This window comes from Glycine soja, chromosome 19 (genome assembly GCF_004193775.1).
Source record: "Glycine soja cultivar W05 chromosome 19, ASM419377v2, whole genome shotgun sequence".
NCBI lineage: Eukaryota > Viridiplantae > Streptophyta > Magnoliopsida > Fabales > Fabaceae > Glycine > Glycine soja.
The window spans coordinates 7,941,750-7,960,747 of record NC_041020.1 but is presented as its reverse complement, the minus strand read 5'-3'; the positions used below and the strand labels follow the sequence as shown (position 1 = coordinate 7,960,747).

Below are 18,998 nucleotides of genomic sequence, written 5' to 3'. Positions count from 1 at the left end.
TAGTATGTGAAAGATTCAACATTTATTTTAATACATTAATTATTTATCGTCAACCGTTTAGTTATATAGTTAATTTCACTTAAACTAATATTGACCCTTGATCAAAGTTTAATTTTATAATAATCATTAATGATGTTTTTTTAACATTTATTTTAATAGAGAATTAAATTACTCACCTTACTACTATTTAATATTCAATTTTGATAATTAAAAGAAATTTGATCTTTTTTATGTTAAGTAATAACATAATATTTATTATACAATTTTAATAATTAAATATTAATTTTTATAATTTTCATATTAAGTAGTAAAAATAAATTTTGACTTATAAATAAAATAATAGCATAAAATATTATATTACTACTCATGCAATTTTTTACCAATAATTAGTTCTCAAATCAAAATATATTTAATGATTATTATATAATTTTATTTTAATCTTAAATATTTTATAAATATATAAATATTATAATAATAACATTGAATATTATTTTAGTACTTATTCTTAAAGATTTTAATAATTAGAAGCAATGATTTTATAATATGTGATTTGTTTTCAAATAATTTAAAATATTTTTTTAATTAATGACTAAATTTTAAATTCATGCAAGGATTTATTTGTTTTTTATATTTATTATTATTTAAAAAATATATTTATAAAAAATGAATTTTAAATATTTAGTAAGATATTATGTTAATTATATTAAAATAGATGAAAAGGATGAATTATATTTAAAAAAAAAATTGGTAATATTGATTTATTTTTAAGCATAATATCAATATTTTTTTACCAAAACATTTACTGTTGCAAAACAACAATAAACAACACCATGCATATGATTTTTTTAAAATCAAATTAGTGTTTTTTATTCAATAATAAATTAATAAAAAATCAAATTATATTATTTACCATATTTCTATTTGATGTTGTAAAAGTGAAAATTTCAGACAAAATCTTCATTTTATCCAATTTAGGATAAAATAGAGACTTTGCGATGCTAATGTCATTAGTTGTATATGTGCATTATCTAAGTCCTTGTATAACACAATAAAATGCAATTAAAATTTGCATTGTAAGTGCAAAACCAAAATAACATAATGATATATAATGTTATAAAAATTCTTACTTAATGCTAATATATTTTTTTGTTGATCTTGAAGTTAAATATACAACTCACCTATAAATATAATTATATATAATTAAATTCAAAAATAAATTGTGTTTTTTATTTGCCTTAATTAACATTATAATTAAAATATGATAACATGGTATATTACCTTGAAATTATTTAAGTATTGATGTGAGAATTATCACATGTGTGGCCTAGGAGCACTAAACATATTATATTTGAATATTTGCTAAAAAAATCCAAATAATCATCCCATTTAATGACTTTTAATATATTCTCCCTAACTATATTTTAATTTTTATAAATATATTAGCATTAATAAATTGAAAGATACTTAAGGATGAGACACCTTGAATGTCAAGGTGTTAAGAATATCGGTTAGGACAAATACTTTAGTATTTTCAACACCTCAACATATAAAGGTGACCCTTCCTTAGGAGTATTAAGTAATCAACCTGACAAATATTCTTAACATCTTGACAATCAAGGTAATTCCTCTTAGAAATACTAGGATATTCGACCTAGTGAGATACGTGAGTACTCTCATCACCTTATCTCTAAAGGGGGATATGGTAGTACTTAGGTAGTCGAACACCCGAATAATTCTTGCTTTTCACTTAAACAGATGAGATTATTCCAATAATCATCATTAGAGGATGTCTTAAACTCTTAATGATGATTAGAAACACACTATTACGTAATAAGGTAACAATACATAAAAGCTTGTGGATCTAAGCTTGAATAAGATATGTATAAATAGCTACGAGAATATTGAGGTTAGCCACTTTTTATTCTCATTTAATACTCTTATTTGTTGCTCTCGATCATGACTTTACTTGAACATAGTATTATAGTATGGGTTGTAGGTGTTTGGATCCTTAAATATTAGATTACAAAGAGAAAAGACCCTTAAGAAAAAGAGATAAGAAAGAAAGTTACATATATTTATCTTGTGCAAGTACAATTTAAATAATAACATATTAATATTTAAGATTTTAGATAATTTACATGTTAATATAAATTTATGCAATTTGTATAAATAAAATAAAATAATTTATCTAAATAATTAATATAATTTACAATTTTTTAATTACTCATAAAATATGTTTTTAAAGCTAAAATATGTATTTTATTTCTATAAAATACCCAAAATTCATTTTTATCTCTTGAAAAAAGATATCTATTTTTGTTCATGCAAAAATTATAATGTGTGACTTTTATTTCCTAAGTTAAGTTTAGATAAATCTAAACTTATGTTATTGATATCTGTCCAATGAAGATGCAACACGTCTAATACCCATCTATCCTCTCTCCTGTCTCTCTTCACTTTTCCACATCCATCACCACGCAGTGCCCCAACGCCTCCACCACGGCGAAAACCGTCGTGAAGTGCTGCACTGAAATCCAACGCCTCGACAATAACAACACCTATTCCCTTCCTCACAGTCCACTTCAAACCCATGGACTCCACACCGACAACAACAACCTCAATTTCCACGATGACGACTTCAACAGGGAGCATAACAGCGAGAGCGATGCGGTGGCGGAGATGGTGGTCGCGATCAAGGTCCTCCACGACGGGTTTGTGAGGATGGAGCAGATGAAGAGGGAGATCGAGAGCATGCTGGTGGAGATGGACTGCACCAAGATGATCCTGGACTCGCGGCAGAGGATCGTGGAGTACTTGGTCTTCACTGTAGAAAAATCAAAAGTTTCATCGAACCACTTTTTTGTGGGTGGTGGGTTCCAACATGATCCGATTTGGGTTTGGAAGAAAGGAATTCCTCTAGTTTTTTTTCTTTTCCTATAATTTGTGACGGTTTTTAATTCTCACGTAATTAATTGTATTTTTTTTTTTTTTAATTCTCTTATACTTTATGATAATTTTTAATCCTTTGAATTGCATTTGAATTTTAAATTAAAAAAATGTAATATAGGTTTGGGTTTATCTTAAAAAGTCACATATTTTAATTTTGTAAAAATAATAATAAAAAAATTATAAGAATTAAAAATATATTTTAACCTTTCTAAAATTTATATTTAATAATACATAAGAAATAATGGTTACAATGTTGATAAAGGAAACAAACGCACAAAGAAATAATGTCATTCCTTTGTTATTTTCTTAAAAAAGTCATGGGTTTAAGTTTCTTTAAGATTTTTTTTTCTTTTTATTTTTCACTTCATTTCTTATCCTATAAGCGTTTACCCTTCTTTCTAAATTCTAATCCTAAAGATTTAGACCATCTTAAAGATTTTACCCTTATTTCTAATCCGCTGGAATTGAAACTATCCGTGGTGCAAAATCTGCAAAAAATCTCTGATTGAGCAAATTTATCTTTTAACCAAAATTGTAATAAATTCAATCTGGTTGAGATTATTACCTGTATTATTTAGTGTTAAAATATTTAATTAGATAGAGGAAACAATATTTGATCTCCTTTGTTCATCTTTTTCTTCTATTTGTTTTTCTCTCTCCTTTACCTTTTTCTCTTTCTCTACGTATAAATCTTCAATTCAGACAAAGGTGTATTACGAAATTGTTATAAATACTAATCCAACAATCCTAAACTATACTACCAATTAGTACATACCAAAATACAATTCCAAATTCTTTCAACTTTGCCTTCTTGGTTTACAACTCCAATTAGTCACAAGCTGTAAGCAATGGCCACTGAACAGAATGTTTCCTTCCAATTCGAAGGTCTTTGGGTCGTAGCGGTTGATGATGACACCACTATTCTTGAAATCATTAAACAAATGGGTTTTAAATGCCATTATCGTGGTAATTAGCTACTAAATTATACCATATCTAATTGTTACTATTTCTTATAATAGAAAGATTTGATCTTTGTTGATTAAACAAATGATTATTGTTGCAGTTGCCACATTCTCTGATGCCCCAGATGCTTTGAATTATGTTCTGGAGAATAAAGATCGCATTGATGTGATACTCGTTGATGTTCACTTGCCAAATATGGATGGCTATGAATTCCTTAAGCATATCAATAAGGAAATTGATATCCCTGTCATCAGTGAGTAACGAATTAAACTTGTCCTATAAATTGATTTTTAGGCTTAAATAAATTTTAGGTTTCCGATAAATATTCAATTTTTGTTTTGAGTCTTTGATAAAAAAATTTATTATATCTTGAGTCGTAAATATGTTAAATTTTTTTTTTAAACTTTTGACTGTTAATTAATTGATGACGTAAATCATTTCAACGATTAATATATATCATGAACATTAAAAGTTATTTAAGCATGTTTTGGACTTGCTTTACTTATAATAGTGCTTACATGTAGTCATGTCTGTTGATGGTTCTACGAGTGCTGTGAGGAAGGCTATTACACATGGGGCATGTGATTATTGGACCAAGCCTTTCAGTGAGAACCAATTCAAGATTATGTGGAAGCATGTTGCTATGAAAGCCTGGAATGAAAAGAAGCTACAAAAAAAAGATTTTTCTGAATTTGCTTCTTCTGTTCTTGATGCAAACTTGAAGGACCAAAAAGAGATCAGTTCCAATTCCAAAGAATCTGATGTTGATGATTGTGATGCACAACCAAAGAAGCCCCGTATAGCATGGAAAGGAGAACTGCATTGCCAATTTGTCAAGGCAGTGATGCATATTGGGCTTGACAGTATGATTAATACTTCAGCATTTATTTCTCTCTTTTCATATTTCTTTGTTGGTCTTGCAATATATGCACAAGGCATGATTATATGACTTTATAATTCGTCCCTTGATTATATTTCAGAGGCACAGCCAAAGAAGATTCTTGAAGTGATGAACATTCCTGGTTTGACAAAAGACCATGTTGCCAGTCATTTGCAGGTTGGTTTCTATATGCATTTGAAGCTTTCGGCTTATTTGAAATATAGTTGCCAAGCTTGTTTTCAATCCAAGATTGTAATTAATGTTGTTTTCTTATGCATGGCAATTAATATTATTTCCATTATTTGTGCATGGCAGAAATATAGATTTGATTTGAAGAAATCTAATGAAGTGGCTGTGCAACAGAATGAGATGCAATTGCCAAACAGTATACAATCAACAGAACCTATTGATTGGTTTAATCCTGAGGGTTGGACCAGTCAACCTGATGAATCTATCTTGGAAAGTGTTTCTGTTCAATCTCAGAATCAGCAACAAGGAGGAGGATCTTTGCATGTCTTGCCACCACCACTAGATGGATTTCGAATTCAAACAGATTGGTGTAATATGAATTTCTGAATGGCTAACATTCAGTAAACTTTGATTTTGATGGTCTTAATGCTTAGTTTATGAGTAACTTTTAGGCATTTATGTGCTTGAAAGTACTTTCGGCTGGAAATGTAGATTCTATGTTCCTAGAAAGTATAGGTTTTGGTATCATGTGTAGTTTAAGAGTATTGTCAGTTTTGTATACAATATTTCTTTTTAATTCATTGTTCAAAGTTTGAATTTACATTTTTCCATATATGATCTTTAATGTTTTTGATATAAATGATCTTAAGGTTACCTCTTTAAGTTGTATGTAAGTTTTATTCTAGTAAAATCCTACTGCACACCTTACGGAGGCACTTTGGTCAAATTTGTCCTTTATCATATAATTAAATCATGAAATTATGTGATTTCTTCAAACCCAATCATTTTTCATCAGCTTTGCTTTGACCAGAAAATCTGTGTAGATTGCAGAAGACATTGTTTCACCAAAGTTAGTCACTCATATTGTGATTAGTTTAGCCAATTAATATTTTACCAAACAATAAGTTAATTCCACAAAAGGATTTATTCATCAATATGGTTCTTTTTAAACAAAATATCAAAATGGATGTTTTGTAAAGCCAATTAATATGGGAGTTATTTTTGTCACGTGTGATGTAAGAGGTTTTATCCTGAGTAGCGCCTTATGTGTTTTTCTTTTGTAAACGTTACCTTATTCACTTCATCCCTTTTTTTAAAACAAGTATTTAAGGTTGACGAAATCAACTCTTAGAAAAGCAAAAAAATTATTTATTTTTTATGTGATGATGATAGCTAATGATAACGGTGAGAGTAGTTGTGATGACAATCTTAATATAAATTAAATATTTAAGATATTCAATAAAACTAATATATATATATATATATATATATATATATATATTTTTTTTATTTGCTGAAGTCAATTTTTTCTTCTATTAGTTGATTTTTTTTTTCTTTTTTTAAACGTTCCATTAAATACAAATTGTTCCTTCCATCTTGGAATTTTTCTCAATTTTCGAGAAAGTGAAGAAAAGGTATCGTTGAACAAGATAAGGAGCATAAACCAGGACAAAGTTATTTCTCTTAAAAAAGTTGAAAATTCCCTCTCTCTCTTGCTACGTTTCAATGTTGTCATTCCTTTGATGCGTTATTATTTTCTCATATTTTTTAATCTTTTTTGTTATCATTTTAATTACTGATTAACTTTAATTGTCAAATTAATTATGCAGTTTTAGCATTTGGGTCTATTGAATTAATTTTGTGTTTTTAATTTAATTTCAGGAGAATTATAAGCAATTGAGTTTGAATCCAAAATTGGGCTTGGACTTGAAGAGAGCATACTATTCTATTCTACCAAATTTTATCTTATCTAGATTTTATCTCATCTAGATATTATTTAGATTTGATCTCATCTAGATGTTATTTCATCTAGATCTTATCTTATCTAGATTTTATTTTATTTATGAGCTTGGATTTAAAACAGATTTGTAAGCTTTGGGGCTGAAAACTATATAACAGCACTAAGGTTCTAATTTAGGCTCTCTTCTCTCTCCTCTCCTCTCCTCTCTCTTTTTCGTTTTAGTTTTAGAGTGCTACTCTCAATTTGTTTTAGTTTCTTTTTCGTTTTGGAGAATAATTCTAGTTTTGTTCGTTTCTACTATAATTTCGTTTTCTATTGATTAATGGAAGGCTAAGTCTCCAGCGTTGTTTTCTCTTGAGGATCAAACACAGCTCTCTTTAAGGTTCTATTATTACTATTAAATTCTGATCAGTTTTTCCTCTTCACCAATTATATTTGTTGCTGTTAATTCATGCATGCTTAGTGCTTGATTAATTGTCTCTGCGTTTAATTTACGTTCATGCTTAATGATCGTTCATGATTAATTGGTGTATGTGTTGCTTAATCACATAATGAATGTCTTATGTTAAATTTCGCTTAGTAATTTAATTTAGGGTTGGATTAAGTGGTTGAACTGATAAAGGATAAACTATCGTAACCTAGGATAAGAGACTTGCTTGTGAATCAAGAGGGAGCAACGTGTTTTAATTTTGATATTTTCTAATTCACATTTATTCGCTGTTTAATTTACAAAAGCAAACAACCCCCAATTTGTTACTATTTTCCTATTATATGTTATGAACATTTGGTTGACCATTGCTCATTGAGAGACGACCTAAGATCACTTTCTAGATACTACATTTTTAATGCTTATTTAATTCGGGTAAGGCAAACCATCACCATGACCACCATCAATTTTTAATGCCTCGATCACCCTTCAAAAGCCAGCAAGACAAACCCATGACCACCATCAACAAAACCCACCTTCTTATAAACAAAGTTCAACCCCAACCTCTTTTTATTTATTTATACAAATAGTTTCCATTACCAATAGTGATTAATACTTAAACACACATTAGGTGAATATTTTTTCTAATATGATTTATTTTATATCTAAAAATTAATCAAAATTTAAATCCTAAATCATTTAATTAAAAGATATAAATCAGTATCAATCGATTTTCTCTTTATTTATATATATATAACAACAATATTTCCAGGTACAATTAAGACATGCAGTACGATCACTATTGCCTGTACAATGGAATTAGCATCCCCAAACTCCAACCATCACCATGAAAACAACAACGACAACAAGGTTATTCAGAGGCTCCATTGCCATGCCGCGATTCCCTCGTTACAAAGCTATTTGCCATGAATAATTCTGGGTCGTCACAATCAGAGCTTGACGATGAGGAGGAGGATCAGCCATATGCGGAGTTTTGGATGGGCAGCCACGTGTCTGGACCCTCTTTCATTGTTTTGGATGGTTCAGAACAAAGAGTGACCCTTAAATCTTGGCTTTTGGAGAATCCTAACGTGCTTGGACCAAAGGTTGTGGAGAAGTGGGGTGGTGATCTTCCCTTCTTGTTTAAGGTATGAATATGATCATATATATATAGTCTTGCTTTTGGTGCATGTTGGTTGATGTTGGAACAACTATTTTGCACCACAGCATCTTTATTTTCTCAATTAGGAGTTTTTGTTCTATGAGAATAATGTAGGGATTATTCAATTTTTTAAATCTTTCTATTTTTTATCCTTATTTTAAATATTATTTAATGTTCAAATCCAAACCGATCTAAAATAAAAATTTAAAACCTCTAAAAAAAACTTGAAAATCAAACCAAATTGATTCTTTTTGAATTTGTTTGGAATTTTTTTTTCTCAAATTGATTAGTTCAATTCAATTTGGGGTTTGTGTTTTTGAAATCGATCAAAATCCAATCAAACTGTAATATTTGAAACTAACATTTATATTACTTTAGTGTTATACATTTTATGTCTGTACCACTTGAGTTTTACACTGTTTTGTATGAAATTTATACAATGTATATTATTTTCTTTTTTAGACGATTTTCTTAAGATAAGTTTGGTTTAAAATAGATGAAATTTTGCATATTTTTTATTATAGAAAGTTTAGCATATTAATAAGTTCCATAGATTGTTATCAATAATTTTTTATGTATTTTTATTTAAAATATGAAAATAAAGTATATAAATTTTAATGAAATAGTATTTTAGTAAAAATCACAAAAATTGAACCGCATATATTTTTAAAGTTTGATTAAGGTGACTTTTCGATGAAAAATTGAACCATATCGAGCCGCAAACACCTCTAGTGCTAGCCAAGGTATCCTCACAACTTTCGATCCTTGGGACAGATTATGAGACTAATCCTTCGTTCGGACCTAATCACACTTAAAGCTTTTCGTCTTCTCTGAGAATGAATTCCACAAGAATCGAACTCAGTTCTTCTCTCACATATTTAATATGTATTGCTAACTGAACTATACTCATTAGATACTTTAAATTAAGTTTTAATATTTTAAAATAAATTATTAATAACTAAGAAAATGTATCTAAATGTAAATTGATTATCATAAATATAAGTATATTCCAAAAAAGATCATAAATATACATATAATTTCTATATATGTTTAAACGTTTATCTAGGACTAATTTAATTATGATATAATTTATATTAAAATATTTATTTATTATAAATTTTAGGGTTATAAAATAAATATTTATAATACTATTTTTTATAGGAAATATTTATCATACTAAAATACTAGTTATCATTTAATTTACTTATGATATGTATCTAGACTAGATAAAATGTACATGATTTTAAAAGTGACATAATGTAACATATGTACTTTTATTCTGTATATTAGAATCTTTAATTTGATAAATGAAACTCTCTCTCTTTCCATTTTCTTAGTAAAGAGTTTTTTATTTTTTTTTAAGAAATAGCCAAGAGGTTCTTAATACTCTCTCTTTTCTCCTTGAGGATATCAATGCATTTTAAACATTATCCTTTCATTTAACCAAAATATCTCTCTCTGACTTTTTACCCAAAAAATATCTCTTAATCATTGTGAATCATCATCTTTTTATCTTTATTTATATAATATTTAACAAGTAGTTATTTATCTAAATAATACTAAATTTTTCTTTAAATAAAATATTGAATTTGAGTCTTATAAATAAAAAAATATTTAAATAATATTTATTGAAAGATATTAACTATTTCAATAAATCTCATTAAATGAATCTCTCGATGGAGAGATACTTTTTGTTCGCCCAAAGTAAATAAATTAATATGAATGCCACTAAATGGATGTCTCGGGTGAGAGATACTTCATGTTCATCAAAATGCGTCTTAATGATTTAGACCAGGGGAAACATAGACACTTGTGCCTCTCTGTATCTTTGATAAAATGAAAGAAGAAGAGGATAGAGGTAAAAAAAAAAAAAAGAAACTGAGAGTGTTAAAAAGTAGTTGGTACTTGGTAGTTTTAGTCAAATAGTTTTGAGAATAGTTAGTAAAATTGTCTTGACAAAACGTAGAGATGATTAAGGGAAGGTTTTCTTTTTTATATATTGTTATAGATGAATTAAAAACATATTTAAATCTAAATCTTTATAATTTTGAAATGATATCATGTATAGTATAGCCTTTACAACTAAGTGGCTTTCTGGAGTTCAATCCTTAACGACTTCTGTTACAAGTTGAATTTTAAAATTGAGAGTCCGTGCGTGCACCTTCATTTTGTAGTCATTGATTTGGTAATTAATATTGAAAACCATTTAATTCCCAATACATTAAAATAGAAGATGAAAAAGTTAGGTGCATGATGCATCAATTTATGGTGGAATCACTCATCAATCAAGTATGCTCAAGATTGAGTTTTTGTTTTAAGGTGCTGTCCGTGGACAAGGCCTTGTCTATACAGGCTCACCCTGATAAGAATCTGGCCAGAACATTGCTTAAGTTGCACCCTGATGTTTACAAGGATGGGAATCACAAACCAGAAATGGCTCTGGCAGGGACAGAGTTTAAGGTTCTATGTGGATTGGTCACTCTTAAGGTAATGTATGCTGTGGAATTTTTGTTTAAGTTTCTTTACAGCATTCCTTGCACCTTTTTTTTATTTGGGGGAAAAAAACATATTTGGGAAAAAAAAATATTTTTTTCTTGACTAGAACAGGTCTTGGTTTTAATTGAGAGAAATTTGTGTTTTTCTAATTTACAGTCCTAGAAATTGAGGTTGTAAATTTTAGTGAGTCTTGTCATTGATGATGACTTACAAAATGGAGTTTTTAAGGATTTGACTGTTTGGTATGTTCAAAGTTCAAACCATTTTCTGTTCAGTTTTAATTAATTTAGTACTTACGCAGTTCAGGTTTAGGTGTAGGAAAAGAACTGTGCACTTGTTACTTGTTAGGTATAATTACATAAATATGATGTGACTTGAACATATTTTTTCTTTTGACTTGACTTTCCCTTATGCTTCCATCAAGTGAATACAACCTTGATAGCTGATCAAACAATTGAGAGCATCAAATGAAAAAAAAATCAAATAATAACCATTTGAGTTTAATAAACATGCAAATTAAGTGTTTTTTTTAGCAGTTCATAAAGTGGAAGTTTGATGCCTTTTATTATAAGTTTTAGAATCTTTATTACTTCAGGTCACCTTGATTTGATATTATAAGTTTGAGATATACATTTTTCTGACTGTTATTCACTTGGAGCAAGTTAGCAATTTGCTGTGATTTTATTCAGGAGCTTAAGGCCGTGCTTACTGTCCCTGAGGTTGTGGAGCTGGTTGGTGTTGAAAATGTTAACTTGGTGTTACAAATCACTGATGAGGATGGTGAAGAGAAGGTTAAGGCTATTTTGCAGTCTCTTTTCACTGACGTCATGTCAGAAAGTAAAGAGAGTGTAACTGGTGCAGTAGACAAACTGAGAATCGTCTGCATAAGGAAAGTCAGGTTGGTTGATATATAACTTGCTTTTGATTTAAAAAGTTTAGCTTGTGTTGATTTACTCTGTGTGTCTTAGTCCTTTTCTCCACCCTGAATTATTTGAATATTACATTATATTATTTGTGCATATGAAACAAATGTTGTAGCTAAAGTGAGGTAATTGGTTGCTATATCAGTCTCTAGTATTTATTGCTATAATGATATATCAGTTATTAAAAGTGGTTACTAAATCAAACACTAAATCAATCACTAAATCTGTGTCTTAATCCTTTTCTCCACCTGATTTATTTGAATAATAAATTATATTATTTGTGCATATGAAACAAATGTTGTAGCTAAAATGAGGTAATTGGTTGCTATATCAGTCTCTAGTATTCATTACTATAATGATATATCAGTTATTAAAAGTGGTTGCTAAATCAAACACTAAATCAATCACTAAATCTGTGTGTCTTAGTCCTTTTCTCCACCTGATTTATTTGAATATTAAATTATATTATTTGTGCATATGAAACAAATTTTGTAGCTAAAATGAGGTAATTGGTTGCTATATCAGTCTCTAGTATTGATTACTATAATGATATATCAGTTATTAAAAAAGTGGTTGCTAAATCAAACACTAAATCAATCACTAAGTTTTTTAGTTGGTATACTATGGTCGCACTAAGGTTCAAACGTATAACCTTATGCATATTACCACAAACCTCCTACCACCAGGCCAACGGCCTGACATTGACCGGAGTCCGGAGTGGGTTCATTAGTTGTTGAGTTGGTTGCTAAATCTTAGCAATTAGTGTTTTAGTATCCGTTTTGAATCAGTCTTAATTCAGTTACTAATTGATTTAGTAACTGATTTCTTCATTGTAGTGATCCAATTTTTAATATTAAAAGGCAATTCTTTACTTGTAGTGGTAGGGGATAAAACTCTCTCAGTGCCTATTTTTTTCATTAAAAATACTCAAATCTGAAACATTGCATAAGGAAAATGAACCCAGTTAGACCAACAGATATTGGTTTATAATCTTCTTTGTCATAATATTTGTGGTGAACAGCTACACATACTACTTAATGTGCAATCAATTTTTATCTCCTTGCTCCTGTTTCCTCTATTTTTTTAAAATTGTTTACTGTATTGAATATAACATATTGTGGCAGCTCTAATATGCAGCTGGGAATGGGATCATATTTCAGAATTCAGATGCATTAAACTCTTTAAGTTGCTACTATGAAACAATAATTTATGTATTATTTCTTTGTTAACACACACATGTTGCTAAAGTGATTAATCAATACAATAATATTTTTATTTTTTGCATCATTGGGTGAGGCAGTTGACAGATAAGGAGCAACTGGTACTGTGGTTGGAAAAGCAATATCCATCTGATGTTGGTGTCATAGCAGCCTTCTTTCTTAACCATGTGAAACTCGCTCCGGACGAAGCCTTATTCCTTGGAGCAAATGAACCTCATGCATATATCTATGGTGAGTGCATTGCATGCAAGGCAACTTCTGACAATGTTGTAAGAGCTGGCCTCACTCCCAAACACAGAGATGTCCAGACTCTTTGTTCCATGCTCACATACAAACAGGTAAATGATAAAGGACAAAATTTAAATGAAGTTCCTTAGATGTTTCAGGTGTTGTTTTCAAATCGAATTGGAATTTCATCTTGGTTAATTATTTGCTCAGTAAATGTTTGTTTTAAATGTTAATATAAGTTACTAAGGTGAAATTCCAAATCTGATTGGAAAACAACACAAAAAAATTCAAGGAAGTGCATCTAAATTTCATTCAATGATATGCAATTTTCTAGGACTATACTGTTTGCTATGGTTACACTTCCATACACACATAAGATTCTGATATATAAGATGTGTCAAATTTTCTACGGCGACTTGTTAAACCATGAATTTCATCCTTGTACACCCCTGGTCACTTGGCTGAGGCATATGCAGTTTACATTTTTCATTAGATAACTAAAACATCTATGGAACTTTTTTTTAATTGTAAAATGCATAGCTTCATGGAGATTCTTTCTGACAGATAAGAAGGTATAAAATAGAGTAGTACAAAAATTTATTTCTTGTTAGTTTTGTAATAGAGCAAACTACTTGAGTATAATGGTTAAAGTTTGAAATAGAGGTGGAAAATTAGAAATGTTTTTTCCAATTCTATGATATGGAAGTTTTTTATGATATGCCATCTATGATCTGCTGTGATTTTACAATGATTTTTCTTCAGGAAGGAAACATTCTTGTATGGGGCTATAAATAAGCAGGACTCATACTTGATGTCATTAGTCTTTTAATTTTAATTTTTATTTGATTTTCATAAATTTTAATATTTTTAAAAATAACTAACACAAACACACAAAAAAAGGACCAAAATTAAACAAAGTCATGATAATGTATAGAAACTAAAAGCAATTTTTTTTTTTAAGATAACAATTTTCTTACATCTGTTGAATTGAGATTGATTGTTGTATTCTTCCTCAAGGGAAACGGTAGTGTTCCCAGCAGTTCCTGGTCCTTCTATCTTTTTGGTCACAGTTGGGGAAGGAATGATGATCAATACATAATCACCAAAAGGGTATACAATCACTGAAGGGATGTTCTTTTTGTGGCTGCCAACACTGAGATAACTGTTACTAGTGCATCTCGGTTGCATCTATTTAGGACCGGGGTTAATAGCACATTCTTTCAAGCTTCCTAATGTGACTATGACTCATAACATATTTTTTGAGAGCCAATCATGTAATTGTGTACATATATTAGTATTGTACATTCAAGAATAATGAAACACATTATAGATAGAGAAAAAGTGCATTAAGAGAGTGTGCATTAAGAGAGTTGCATTGTCTTATATTTTCTTATATCATAAAAGTCTTTTCAATTGTATGCCTATTTTTATGTCTAGATAAATTCGTGATGTAACTAACTACGAATATTATGCAAAATATCATTTAAACTTTTCAATCAGAAGAATCATTAAACTCTGCATACAATTATAAGTTTGTACAATAAACAGACAATATTAAAGAAGAAAAATAAGTTTATTTGTTGAACAAGTTTATTTTAATGTGTTTTTTGATCTTCATCGAGAATTCATACAGTGGATAAAAAACGTGAAAATTAGAAGTAATATAGTGATTTTGGTTCCATGTCTTCGAGTTCGAGCATGTCACACATCAAGAAACTACACAAACTCAAAAAGTAGGTTTTTCAAAAAAAAAAAAATCGTTTGACGTAAAAAAGTTGTTTTGTCTGAACAAGATCCAATTATTTTTTCTCTGAATTTATTACATAATAAGACTTGCTGGGAATACTGACCAAGAATAGGAAAGCAGGCTGTAATTGAAGAAGGTATTAGAATCTAGATTTTCCTCAAAGAGCCTGAAAAGAAAATAAAAATACACAGGTTTTCTTTCCTCCAAACCAAAGGGAGGTGAAGGTATACAAATATTTATTATATATGTTTTCCTACATCATTTTCATAGACACAAGTAGACTCATTCTATGACAAACTAATCTAATTTAGTTCCCGGTCACCTTGTCAGACCAGCCAGAGTCTGGGTTGTAATTCAAAATGCCACTTTTTCCATATCTGGATTTTTATTTTCATTTTGGTGCCTCGGTAGCTATGTTTGACGTTACAAAATCACTAACAAACTACAATGGTTTAATCATTGGGGATACAAATGGATGAGTGAAATGGGTTGTCAACACTGCACAATATTTTTCAGAACATAACTCTAACGTCCATTCCACGTTTCAAGTATAATTGGAATGGAATGACTATCAAAACTCTTGAATCACTCCTAGGACACACATCTAATAGCACAAGAAATTCCGTTATGTTTGATTCAAATTATTTTTCCAAAAGAAACCCCAACCAAATATGCACTGTGGACAACACAACACTCGTGTAACAAATAAAGCCAAGGTTCAATATTTATCCTAAAGGAAAACCAATCTAAATCCAAGTATAGCCACAGAAAATACTCTCCCTTGGTGATTTAATGTCATCAAGGTGAAGAAGCATCAAATAAAATTCCAGAAGTCAAAATTTTGGTTATTGTTTAACATAAATATGTAATTCTAACAGAAAATCTGCCAAAAAACAATACTCCATTAAACAAGCAGCAGCATCTCAGGCTTCTGAGATTGGATACTCAAATACTACATCTTTTCCAGTAAGCTTCCTGTAAACTCCAGAAAAGGTCTCCAGCTTGTACTCAGTGTTGTTGCGCTCCTTGGGGTCCAAGAAAACTTAAATTGATACAAAAGGAAAAACTTTAAATTTATATGGGAAACAAAAATTAAAGGACATTTAAAACTAACATCAACATCACAAACACTCACCTTCATTATTTTTGAGCCATCAATTCTATATCTGGCCCGTTTGCCAACAATCTCTGCAGGATACACAACATCCTCCAGCATGGCATCATGGACAGCGGTCAAAGTGCGGGTTCGGGGTCGCTGAACAGCAGAGCCTTTCTTTGGCGGTCGCACGATCCTCCTTGTGGCAATCAGACAACATCCTGTCATTTGATAATCTTCAGTTGATACAAATAGTGATCCAGGAACTCACTATAACACATTAATGTGATAGGGTAAACAATACATTATGGAAAAACATTGAAAAAAACCAAAGATCAACTAATTTCATATCAAGTCAAGTAACATTGCAGTAAATACAACCTTCCACTAAACTTCTTCTCTATGGTTCTTTTAAAACAAAAATATCAAAATGGATGTTTTGTAAAGCCAATTAATATGGGAGTTATTTTTGTCACGTGTGATGTAAGAGGTTTTATCCTGAGTAGCGCCTTATGTGTTTTTCTTTTGTAACGTTACCTTATTCACTCATCCCTTTTTTTAAAACAAGTTATTTAGGTTGACGAAATCAACTCTTAGAAAAGCAAAAAAATTATTTATTTTTTATGTGATGAATTGATAGCTAATGATAACGGTGAGAGTAGTTTGTGATGACAATCTAATATAAATTAAATATTTAAGATATTCAATAAAACTAATATATATATATATTATATATATATATATATATATTTTTTTATTTGCTGAAGTCAATTTTTTCTTCTATTAGTTGATTTTTTTTTTTTCTTTTTTAAACGTTCCATTAAATACAAATTGTTCCTTCCATCTTGGAATTTTTCTCAATTTTCGAGAAAGTGAAGAAAAGGTATCGTTGAACAAGATAAGGAGCATAAACCAGGACAAAGTTATTTCTTAAAAAAGTTGAAAATTCCTCTCTCTCTTGCTACGTTTCAATGTTGTCATTCCTTTGATGCGTTATTATTTCTCATATTTTTTAATCTTTTGTTTATCATTTTAATACTGATTAACTTTAATTGTCAATTAATTATGCAGTTTTAGCATTGGGTCTATTGAATTAATTTTGTGTTTTAATTTAATTTCAGGAGAATTATAAGCAATTGAGTTTGAATCCAAAATTGGGCTTGGACTTGAAGAGAGCATACTATTCTATTCTACAAATTTTATCTTATCTAGATTTTATCTCATCTAGATATTATTTAGATTTGATCTCATCTAGATGTTATTTCATCTAGATCTTATCTTATCTAGATTTTTTTATTTATGAGCTTGGATTTAAAACAGATTTGTAAGCTTTGGGGCTGAAAACTATATAACAGCACTAAGGTTCTAATTTAGGCTCTCTTCTCTCTCCTCTCCTCTCCTCTCTCTTTTTCGTTTTAGTTTTAGAGTGCTACTCTCAATTTGTTTTAGTTTCTTTTTCGTTTTGGAGAATAATTCTTAGTTTTGTTCGTTTCTACTTAATTTCGTTTTCTATTGATTAATGGAAGGCTAAGTCTCCAGCGTTGTTTTCTCTTGAGGATCAAACACAGCTCTCTTTAAGGTTCTATTATTACTATTAAATTCTGATCAGTTTTTCCTCTTCACCAATTATATTTGTTGCTGTTAATTCATGCATGCTTAGTGCTTGATTAATTGTCTCTGCGTTTAATTTACGTTCATGCTTAATGATCGTTCATGATTAATTGGTGTATGTGTTGCTTAATCACATAATGAATGTCTTATGTTAAATTTCGCTTAGTAATTTAATTTAGGGTTGGATTAAGTGGTTGAACTGATAAGGATAAACTATCGTAACCTAGGATAAGAGACTTGCTTGTGAATCAAGAGGGAGCAACGTGTTTTAATTTTGATATTTCTAATTCACATTTATTCGCTTGTTTAATTTACAAAAGCAAACAACCCCCAATTTGTTACTATTTTCCTATTATATGTTATGAACATTTGGTTGACCATTGCTCATTGAGAGACGACCTAAGATCACTTTCTAGATACTACATTTTTAATGCTTATTTAATTCGGGTAAGGCAAACCATCACCATGACCACCATGCATTTTTATGCCTCGATCACCTTCAAAAGCCAGCAAGACAAACCCATGACCACCATCAACAAAACCCACCTTCTTATAAACAAAGTTCAACCCCAACCTCTTTTTTATTTAATTTATACAAATAGTTCCATTACCAATAGTGATTAATACTTAAACACACATTAGGTGAATATTTTTTCTAATATGATTTATTTTATATCTAAAAAATTAATCAAAATTTAAATCCTAAATCATTTAATTAAAGATAATAAATCAGTATCAATCGATTTTCTCTTTATTTATATATAAAACAACAATATTTCCAGGTACAATTAAGACATGCAGTACGATACTATTGCCTGTACAATGGAATTAGCATCCCCAAACTCCAACCATCACCATGAAAACAACAACGACAACAAGGTTATTCAGAGGCTCCATTGCCATGCCGCGATTCCCTCGTTACAAAGCTATTTGCCATGAAAATTCTGGGTCGTCACAATCAGAGCTTGACGATGAGGAGGAGGATCAGCCATATGCGGAGTTTTGGATGGGCAGCCACGTGTCTGGACCCTCTTTCATTGTTTTGGTGGTTCAGAACAAAGAGTGACCCCTTAAATCTTGGCTTTGGAGAATCCTAACGTGCTGGACCAAAGGTTGTGGAGAAGTGGGGTGTGATCTTCCCTTCTTGTTTAAGGTATGAATATGATCATATATATATATGTCTTGCTTTTGGTGCATGTTGGTTGATGTTGGAAAAACTATTTTGCACCACAGCATCTTTATTTTCTCAATTAGGAGTTTTTTGTTCTATTGAGAATAATGTAGGGATTATTCAATTTTTAATCTTTCTATTTTTTATCCTTATTTTAAATATTATTAATGTTCAATCCAAACCGATCTAAAATAA

General features: G+C 29.8%; 3 protein-coding genes across 3 annotated transcripts; 2 read left to right on the top strand and 1 right to left on the bottom strand.

The window, feature by feature from the left end:
* The first annotated feature begins 2,376 nt into the window (after positions 1 to 2,376).
* LOC114399361 (two-component response regulator ORR21-like) lies at positions 2,377 to 5,582 on the top strand. The gene is made up of 5 exons (XM_028361550.1): positions 2,377 to 3,915; positions 4,013 to 4,165; positions 4,437 to 4,775; positions 4,893 to 4,969; positions 5,108 to 5,582. Exons 1-5 carry the CDS (start codon positions 3,798 to 3,800, stop codon positions 5,366 to 5,368), a joined length of 948 nt encoding a protein of 315 aa, XP_028217351.1. The 5' UTR covers positions 2,377 to 3,797; the 3' UTR covers positions 5,369 to 5,582.
* Positions 5,583 to 8,075: 2,493 nt separating this feature from the next.
* LOC114398564 (mannose-6-phosphate isomerase 1-like) lies at positions 8,076 to 13,625 on the top strand. Its single transcript, XM_028360748.1, has 4 exons — positions 8,076 to 8,297; positions 10,631 to 10,798; positions 11,497 to 11,705; positions 13,027 to 13,625. The coding sequence occupies exons 1-4, from the start codon at positions 8,076 to 8,078 to the stop codon at positions 13,325 to 13,327; spliced, it is 900 nt and encodes a 299-aa protein (XP_028216549.1). The 3' UTR covers positions 13,328 to 13,625.
* Positions 13,626 to 15,824: 2,199 nt separating this feature from the next.
* LOC114398563 (40S ribosomal protein S7-like) lies at positions 15,825 to 16,249 on the bottom strand. The gene is made up of 2 exons (XM_028360747.1): positions 16,061 to 16,249; positions 15,825 to 15,968 (listed from the first exon to the last, which is right to left on the bottom strand). The coding sequence occupies exons 1-2, from the start codon at positions 16,247 to 16,249 to the stop codon at positions 15,849 to 15,851; spliced, it is 309 nt and encodes a 102-aa protein (XP_028216548.1). The 3' UTR covers positions 15,825 to 15,848.
* Positions 16,250 to 18,998: the final 2,749 nt, after the last annotated feature.